Source organism: Nilaparvata lugens, chromosome 1 (genome assembly GCF_014356525.2).
Source record: "Nilaparvata lugens isolate BPH chromosome 1, ASM1435652v1, whole genome shotgun sequence".
Classification (NCBI taxonomy): Eukaryota; Metazoa; Arthropoda; class Insecta; order Hemiptera; family Delphacidae; genus Nilaparvata; species Nilaparvata lugens.
Window position 1 is genome coordinate 69,978,909 of NC_052504.1, and position 10,400 is coordinate 69,989,308.

Sequence of the window (10,400 nt, forward strand, 5' to 3'; positions counted from 1 at the left end):
ACAAGTCTCAAAAGTAGGGCACATAGAACACTAACTCATAATACGCCATTATTAACTTGATGCGTTTGAGAGTAATTTGATGTAAAATTGTTTTGTTTACATCAGTTTATTTTTTTCAATTGATACAAATGTTTGAAATTGGGACATTCATTTTGAATTATTCTGTATTTAGGCACTATTGATTACTCTGAATAATTATTCTTACAGAGATAGCAGGAAACTGCTTAATCAATATTCCTGGGATGAAGCGTTCCAGATATATAGATTCATAAGCTAACTTGAAATATACAGATATTAAACAATTTTTTGTAGGGCTTGTCGATTCATCAACTAGGTACTGTAAATCTCATATTCTGAATAATGTTGATATCAATGACCTTGTACATTACTCTCCACATGTCATTCTCTTATGCACCCATGTCGTACCTTCATAATTTTGCAGTTGCCAGCGTCTGTATGGTTGGCTGGTTTTTTCAATCCCCAGTCATTCCTAACAGCTATTATGCAGAGTACTGCTCGTAAGAATGAATTGCCTCTCGACAAGATGTGTCTCCAATGCGATGTCACAAAGAAACAGAAGGAGGAATTCACGTATGTTATCATCTTTTATTATTACTCATACTCAATAATCTTTATCACAATGATATCATTCACAGCTTCTTGTCAAAAATATTTCCATCATTAAACCGAATACGGTATATGAATGGGAATTCTTCGTGATTCCAATTATTATATTTTTATTATTGTGACAACAATTATTATTATTAGATATCCTTAGGTAAATTCTATGTTGCACTTAGCCTTCAAAAGTGTAATATGTCACTTGAAGTTTTGTATTTGAAGTTCGAATATCTCATAATCATATTTTCTCCCACATCGTCCTATCCTACTCCTACATCATACACGATTCTAATTTTCACTTTCCTTGTCCCTTTGATTAGGGAAAGTATTGCTCTCCGAAAAACATTAAGGTACCCAAATTTCTAAATTTCTATTAGTTTCAAGGTCCCCTGAGTCCAAAAAAGTGGTTTGTGTGTGTGTGTGTGTGTGTGTGTGTGTGTGTGTGTGTGTGTGATCCTAATTAACGGAATGACTTGAAATTTGGAACTTAAGGTCCTTACACTATTTATTTATTTAGGGTATGGCAGCATACACAGCACATTTAATCACAAAATTCTAAAAAAGAAAACAATAGAAAAATTCATATATAAAACGAATAAAAATTTCTTAGTCACTTTTGACCTGGAAATTAGAGGCATGCTTCCAGGGTATTTAAGTAGGCTATTGATGCTGGTTTAGCCACCAGGAAATCTTCCTGTGCACCCGTGTATGCTGATCTGGGGCAATCCTCCACGATGTGTCTCACAGTCTGGACTGCTCCACACTCACAGAAAGGGGAGTCAGCCTTCCCCCACTTATGCATCAGATAGGCACATCTACCATGACGAGTTCGTACCCTATTTAATGCCGACCATGTTTTCCTCACACTATAAGGATCCGACACGATTAATTTTGATCAAATGCAATTCAAAATGGCGAAAATGTTACCAAAAACAGGGTTTTCGTGATTTTCTCGAAAACGGCTCCAACGATTTTGATGAAATTTATACCTAAAATAGTCATTGATAAGCTATATCAACTGCCACAAGTCCAATATCTGTAAACATTTCAGGATCTCCGCCCCATCTATGCAAAGTTTGATTTTAGATTTCCAATTATCAGGTCTCAGGTATAACTTAAACGAAAATTTTTGAGTGGAAAAGATTGAGCATGAAAATCTCTACAATTATTAATGTCCAGTAACATTCTCACCTAAAATTGGAAATAAGCTTGAAATTTGAGAAAATGTGATTATTCAATCGCAAACAGTTGGCAATTGTTGATTCTCGTGTGTATCCAGCGTCCTGTCACCAGCTGGCTCAGATCTTTGAATAGTAGACTTGTGATGCGCGTGAACACTAGCGTCTGGTGATCAATTTTCATAACGGCAAGGAAAGTTGTGTGAGTGCGCCACACCAGATTTGTTATTATTAAACTACACGCGTAATGACTAAACAATAATTTATTATAGAAATAAAAATAAAACATTAGCCGAAACATTTTGTGAAAAAATAAATAAAAAGGGTACTTAGATTTTTATTTCTATTCAAGAGTAGCTTCAACGTAAAAAGTCAATAATTTATTATATAAGCAAGTCTTGTAGTTTCTCAATCAGCTAGCTAATAAGCTTCGCAATAATGTTTTTTTTTTGCCATGAATATCAATTGTTTTTACAGAATAGTCAATCTTAATTATAAAAAAATGATAATTTCCCATTTATAATACTCATTTTTCTTCTGTTTGAAAGTACTCAACTGATTCAGTGTTTTTCGGGAAATATATACGGTTTGTTATGTTTCAGTGCTGCTCCAAGAGATGGCGCATACGTTCATGGATTGTTTATGGAAGGTGCCCGTTGGGACACTCAACAGGGAGTCATACTGGATTCCAGATTGAAGGATTTGTTCCCTTCATTGCCAGTGATCAATATCAGGGTTGAGTACTTTTTTATCATTACTTCAATGATCCGACGTCTAGTGGTTAGCGTAGCAGCCTAGAGATCCCAGGCTCAAACCCCGCTCATAGCCAAACGTTTTTGAACAGGTCACTCCCGTGTTATCGGGTGAACAAGTTGAACAGTCGGTCCCGGCTGAAGTATGACAGTCGTAAGGCCCATTGACAGCTTAAATGATATATTCAGGCGAGGTGGGACTTCCTTCAGGAACTCCCCACCAATAAAGGCCATACGAATATTATTATATTATTACTCCAATCATTTCCACATATATTATACTCAAATATTCACTTTCTTATTTAGTGCTAGGCCTACTTGGTATGTACATAAAAATTGAAAATCATGCTGTGTAAAAATTGAACATAAATGTTAAAAGAGTACTTAGATTTTTATTTTTTATGTATATATACTCAAATATTTAACTTTTATTGCTTCATAAAAGGAATAGCTCTTGAAATATGAAAAATATTGATGGATCTCGATTAATAAGAAATAATAATAATAAAGCTAACAAAAAATAATCACTCTAAAAATTGAGAGCTGAGATATTCACTTTCAAGAGGGATTCCTCTTGACTAGAGATCGTCAAAAATTTGATTTCAATTATATTAAATGTTCAAGTTACACTTATTTATCAGATGAATTTAACTTCCATTCTTATGAATAAATTAATACTTGAACTGATTCATATTTGGGGTCAAGTTTCATAAGTTAATTAGTGAATAAAAATGTTAGAATCTGATACTGAAAATAATTAATGTAATTATTATCAACTGATGATAAATTGATAACGTATCTACTCAACAATATTTGACAGTTTGAAAGTTAAATCTATTGACGATAATAATCAATGTTTGAAATTTTTAGGCTATAACTCAGGACAAAGTAGATATGCGAAACATGTATGAGTGTCCTGTCTACAAGACTCGAACGCGAGGACCAACATATGTTTGGACATTCAATTTAAAATCAAAAGACAAGCCGGCAAAATGGACTCTGGCTGGTGTAGCTCTTCTGTTGCAAATCTAGATTTCAATCATATTTAGTCAAAATAAAGAAAATAAATCAAATACCAAAACTGAATAGAATTCTTGACCTGTGTACCTGTAACTTAACCGTATTTGTTAGAAGTAAGATTTTTGTTCTATTTCTCTAAACTCATCAAAAATAAAAAATGTCATCATAGTTCAATGTTTAAAACAGTGAAGCCCTGTTGAGTTATCATATTAGTTCCACTTCCAACAATGTTCAAGTTCTGACATTTTTTCTCTGAACATGCGGTATCCATACAGTAAAGCATTTTGCATAAATATTTTTGAGTTTCTATCAAAACAAACTGATTCACAATCTGGAAATGTATTGAGAAAAAATCAATAAATAATAAGAAAAAAGATTTCTCAACAGGAAAGCTGATCTAGAAAATTTGAAGAAAGAAGAAAGGAAAATAATTAGAAAAGTTCTAGGTCCGAGATTAACTGAGAATGGTTATAGATTACAGAAAAATAGCACAGTTGAGCAACATTCAAATATTGTAACAGACATGAGAAAAAGACGTATAAAATTATATGGTCATATCATGAGGCTTCCTGACCATAGAATCACAAAAAAATAGTAAAATATGTAGCTTCGCTTGCCTATGGAGGAGAATGGATTAGGAATGCTAAGAAAGATCTAGTTTTGGCAGGAATTACTGATGATGATATTAAAAATAGAAATAATTTCAAAACAAAAGTGAACAAATGGGGAATTATTCCAGAGATAAAAGCACCAAGAGTTGGCACAAGATGGAGTGAAGAAAGAAAAGCTGCATTTTCTCAGAGAATGAAAAGCTGGTGGGCGAACAAGAAAACCGCCAAGTCTAATAAAAATCGATGATCATGATTTTACTCAGCGTCTTCCACTTCGGGAGCTCTACGACTAATAATAATAATAATAAGAAAAAAGAGGGAGGGAACCAGGAAACTCATATATTCACCCGTAATAAATTATGTTAGTACTTAATAACATAGATAAACAATAGCGTAAGTTTACGCTATTGTTTCTCTATGGTAATAATGACCAAATCATTTAAAATAAACATACAACCCATTACTAATACGTAGCAATCTTATAGTTGAATATACGATAAGAATAATAAATGTCAAAAAATAGTTTCTCATGGTTTCAATTGATTATTTAAAAGACCAGAAAGTGAAGTAGATAAAAAAAGGCTAATAAATACATGAAGCAATTAAACATAATTTATATTTTGATGTAGTCTATAATAATAATTTTATAATAAGCTTCATCAAAACCTGGTGATTACTTCACGGAGTGTCCCACGAAAGGTGTAACAGACGAAGACCATAGATTCTACATTTAAATTGCAACAAAAAATGTCCACTAAAATTTTCTTATATCGACCTCAGTTTTCGAGATATTTAGATTTTTCGATATTTTTGAAAAACGTCAATAACTAGAAAACTATGAGTCAAAATCTAATTCCAAGGACATGGTTGAAGAGAGGAAGAAATTTCCAATAAGATTCATATAACTTTTTCCTTTATTTCACGTGTTCAAACTGTTTGAAATTTGGCTTTGAACTTGACGAATGAACTTTTTTCAACTTTGAACTCTCATAAAAAGTTCAAAAACTTCAAACAAAGGAACATTTTAAGAACAAGTAATGATTTTTAAAATCAGGGGTTACCGAGATACATAGCTTTGAATATATAAATCGCCCATTTTTTGTGTATTGGAATATGAGCTTAAGTACACTCAACAATAAATTTTCCATTTTTCGACCGAATTTGACTTATGATGCATGATTTTGGACCGCCTTGACGAGCCGAGAAGAATGAAGTGTAGTACGATCAAATCTGAGCATAATCAAAAGTTATGAGCATAATCAAAGTGTTTGAAATTATGATCCTTGAGGTGTCCTTAAGCGCGCCTCTCCACTAGGAAATACTGAAATGAAGTGCATCTAACGGGTGATTCTCATAGAACATAATCTCATGAACTTATGTCATTGTGTGAAATGTCAATGTGAGGACAATGTAGTTGGTGATGATGGTTGAAGCTGGAAATTTGCTGTTTTTCACAATGCAAGGAGCAATGTTGTCAGATGTACCTGAAAATCTATATGAGATGGAGCACTGTACCTGATCTCAGATTGTGGAGCACAAGAATACGCCCAGAGGGATTTTGAATTATACATCTAAATGGTAAAAATCGGAAGATATTGTTGATCAAAAACTAAAATTCATCAAAATGGATTTTTTTTCTTCAAATTTCACTCATTTTTGAAAAATCATAACTCAGTACTCATTAGAGATAGAGAGTTCCGAATAATCTCATTTTATTCATAATTTTATAATCTGAAAAAAAGGCTAGAGCAAATTTTTCTGTCCGATTACGAAATAGCTGAATAATGAGCCGAAAATACGACGTTTTTGGGTCATTCTGTATCTAGCAAAAGGAAATTTTTCATGAAGAAATTTGTTCTAGACTTCTCTTATGTACCCAAAAAATCAGAACTACAATATAAATTGCATTCACTAATGTATATAGTGACTGGACTAAAAGTTTATCAAGAAGACAAAATTGCAAAAAGTACCGTATGAGTATAAGACAAAAAAAGGGGAGCATCAGTGAATTGCACATTTTTTTTTTTTTTTTTAAACATCTTTATTGCCCATAAAAACAAAATACAAAATAAAAAAACTTACAAAAGAAATATTCTAGATTATATTAATATATTATGCTATTTTACAAATAAATTAAAATTACATGGCACCACCCAGCAAGGGCAAAACCCTGACCGCTGAGTGAGAGTATCAGCTGTTAGACAATATAAAAAATTTATTCACTAATAATCAAAGCTACAAAAAAATCGAAGTTAACAATAAATTACTAGTCTAGTAATTATAATATTTGACTGATTTCGAAGAAAAATTTTTGTATCACCCACTTATTTATCTGTTCCATCCTCTGTCTACCCCTATTAGAAAGATATTCTGACAATGCATTTGGCATTATATTTATTATTTTTGAGCTAAGATACCCCAATTGTCTTCTCACTATTGTCAAATCTGAATAGTTAATATTATAAATGTTATGAGATGTAACTCTCAGGTTATACATAGAAACGTTATTATTCACTGTAAATTCCTCCTTCCTCATCCATGCATAATAGAGAAGTTTCTTTATATAAATTTGACGTACTGTCATCACTTTAAATTCGGCAAATGTTTCACTACTAGAAAAAGCCCTTGGCTAAAAATTTTATTCATGAAAACATCATACGCTCCTCCCCATACCACTAACCCATATTGCAGCACCGATTGAACATAGGCAAAGTAAAGGACCCTAAGTAATTTAATGTCTAATATTTTACGGACTTTATAAAAGATAAAGGAAATAAATTTTAAGCGTTTACAAATATATTCTATATGAGGCTCCCACTTAAGGTTACAATCAACCATGATGCCCAGATACTTTATAGATTTTTCATTTTTTAGTTTAGGGCATGCACAATCCTTCCATTTTTCAAAATCACAATTTGTATGTATTTTTAAATTCATAGCATCATTTGGTTGACCAACTATTGTAGGAGAAAATGTAATATATTTAGTTTTTGATGTATTTATACTCAATGTATTAATATCAAGCCATTGTTTAACCATGGATATTACTCTTTCTGCTCTCGAGTACGTCTCTAACCATGAGCGTACATTTCCATCAGGCCTATTCATATTATTGTTTCCTTTCAAACGGTACCTGATAATTTAATTTGCAAAACCTCTCATTTGATTGGTTTTGAATCAGTGATAATAATTAATTATGCTAATGAAATCTCTAATATATCTACAACAGCCGGTTTAAAATTCAAATTTCCCACGTAAATTTAACGCACGCGCATTACCGTCCTCTTGCTCAAAACACTCAAAAGATAAATGGAAAATGAGATCAAGTTAGTCATGTATTTCGGTTGTCTTAATTGTCTTTTGAGGTTAACTCGTTGCATCTTTAGTTCATTTCTAAATTATTTTGTGTTGAATGTTGAATACAAATTGAACGATTATTGAAATGATGTGTTTTAATATGGAATATCTTAATTGTTGAGTTTACTAACCAGTGCGGCTTGGGATCTGTTCTTGATATTTGGAATCTTCGATAGATTGTGAAGACTTCAAATTCCGGTATGATTTTTTCTAATATGGTACCTAGGTACTCTAAATTTATTAGATTTCATAAGAATTTAGCATTTCCTGGGATTCTATTGTTCATAAAAGCTGAAATTATTTCATTTTAGATCCTTTTCTGGTGTTTTTTTCTGCTATACGATCTTTAGATAGTCACAAAGCATTACTCTATTGTTTTCTAAAATTGTCCATTTCTTAAATATGTTTATGATTTAAGCCTAAAAAAAATTCTATAGAGTGCCTGGCTAAGGTTAGTTTTTATTATAATTTTCTATTTTCATTCCAACAACTGAATTTGTGTCTTTTGTTAGAGAATAATGTATAATACTTCAATATAGTTTAGTCCATGAAGAAATTCATATCTGTTGGTTGACTTCAGTTTAGTTCATCCTAACTTCTCCAACTATTGGTAAATATCTAAAATGCATGATTTACTTTGTTGACTTTTACAATAGTAAGTTACTCCTGCAACTTTCTTGTTGCTCTTGTAAGTAAACTGCTGTAGATGAGGCCAGTGAACTGAAACGATCGCGTCCAGACTTGACAAGTACCTAAGTAGGTAGTAGATGTAGTTAAAGTAAACAAAAAGGCTATAAAAGCAAAATGGCACTGATTCATTAACTCGCCCACCCATTCATAATCAACAGAACTAAAAAGTTACTGAACCAAATACATTCAAATTTGGCATGTTTGTTCAGTTGGCCTTCTAGAGGCGCACTATAAAGGATTTGAAAAAGAATGTTAAAGATAGGCACAAAATCTGTATTTTTGAGATTTTTGTAAACTAATTGGCCATTAAAGTTACTATTTGATACAGAGGCACAGCTGTGGTGTGAAATGTTTTATTAAGGTAGACGCACACAGATCGCATTGGACAGACGGCACGCATCGGATTATTAGATTTGATGCATTGTTTTCAATTGGAGTGCGCATACCTATCCGCATCCATATAGGTATGCGCACTCCAATTGAAAACAATGCATCAAATCTAATCATCCGTCCGATGACGATCCGTGTGTGCCTACCTTTAAAGGGTTTTAAAACTAGTAGTTCTGTGAACAGTAGACCTCACGCAGTAGTCTCATCCACAAGTAGGCCTACCTGATTGAAACTAGTATAGGCTTATAGGCTAGACCTTATGGAAATACAGCAATAGATTGGCTTCTCCACACATCTGTATAATCACTTGTCAGCTAATTTATGATGAATAATTTTATATTCTGATTTTTACTTTCCTTGCCCTATTACCATAGGTAAGAAAAGTATTGCTTTCCAAAAAAAATTAAGGTACCCCAATTTATAAATTTCTATACATTTCAAGGTCCCCTGAATCCAAAAAAGTGGTTTTTGGTTATTGGTCTGTATGTGTGTGTGTGTGTGTGTGTGTGTGTGTGTGTGTGTGTGTGTGTGTGTGTGTGTGTGTGTGTGTGTGTGTGTGTGTGTGTGTGTGTGTGTGTGTGTGTGTGTGTGTGTGTGTGTGTGTGTGTGTGTGTGTGTGAGTGTATGTGCGTCTGTGTACACGATATCTCATCTCCCAATTAACGGAACGACTTATTAGTAGACTTCAGATGCGCGGGAACACTGGCGTCAGGTAATTAATTTTCGTAACGGCAAGGAAAGTTGTGTGAGTGCGCCACACCAGATTTTTACTCTAATATTGGCGTATAAAGGAGGCTCCTTTTTCCTTTTATATTATCCTTGAAATGCAAAATTTCCAAAAACCTTGTATATACGTCGACGCGCAATTAAAAAAGGAACATACCTGTCAAATTCCATGAAAATCTAGTACCGCGTTTTGCCGTAAATGCGCAACATACGAGTATAAACATTTAAACATTAAGAGAAAAGCCAAACCGTCGACTTGAATCTTAAGGGCACGCCACACCAAGCTCGCTACCGCGGCGGTAGCGAAGTTTTAAAAATCGCTAGCCATGTATTCAGGTTGATTGCGCCACACCGAGCTCGCTACCGCGGCGGTAGTACGGCGCACTACCACCTACGACCGCCTGCTAGGCGATTCAACAAAAGTTCGCTGAGAGGTAGTACGGCGGACAAAGCGAGCTCAGTGTGGCGCGCTCAACCTGAATACATGGCAGGCGATTCGAAGAGGTAGCGCATGCGCACCTCTCCTCCTTGCAACACAACGCAACTAGTACGTCTCACCCCCCACTACTAGACTCACTACTCGGAGACTACCGCTAGCGGACGTTTTTCGGTGTGGCGTGCTCAGCCGAGAAAACTACCACCAGCGGTACTACCTCGGCGGTACTGGCGAGCTTGGTGTGGCGAGTCCTTTAGACCTCATTTCGCTCGGTCAATGAAGCTAAATATCCGCCCAAATTTGATACAGAAGTTCACTTAGGGTATTTTGTCTTGAGAGGACATCAAAGATAAGCATGCTTTAACTTGAGCGTTTTTCCATCGTTCATATTTGAGTTTTCTCAGCTTTATCAAGAGCAAATGGACAGAAAATGTTCAAGTTTGATTCAGATTTTTAGCTTTGAAAAATTCAGATTTTTTTAGAAGGGCTTTTAATTTTCGCCAAAACTCCCAAAATCTGCGTTTTTCTCAGTTTTATGAGTAGTGATTGACAGAAAAGTTTGAAATTTGTTAAAATGGTTTAACTAAAGTGTACAAATGTTTTTGAAAAAAAAATGTAT

General features: G+C 34.0%; 1 protein-coding gene across 1 annotated transcript in view; it reads left to right on the plus strand.

The window, feature by feature from the left end:
- The window catches only part of LOC111052811 (dynein beta chain, ciliary), a 124,720-nt gene extending 121,088 nt beyond the window's left edge, over positions 1-3,632 (plus strand). The window contains exons 78-80 of the mRNA XM_039441609.1: positions 443-591; positions 2,402-2,534; positions 3,422-3,632. Of these exons, the coding sequence (XP_039297543.1) occupies positions 443-591; positions 2,402-2,534; positions 3,422-3,583 (444 nt within the window). The 3' untranslated portion in view covers positions 3,584-3,632. The remainder of the gene's footprint in view (positions 1-442; positions 592-2,401; positions 2,535-3,421) is intronic.
- Positions 3,633-10,400: the final 6,768 nt, after the last annotated feature.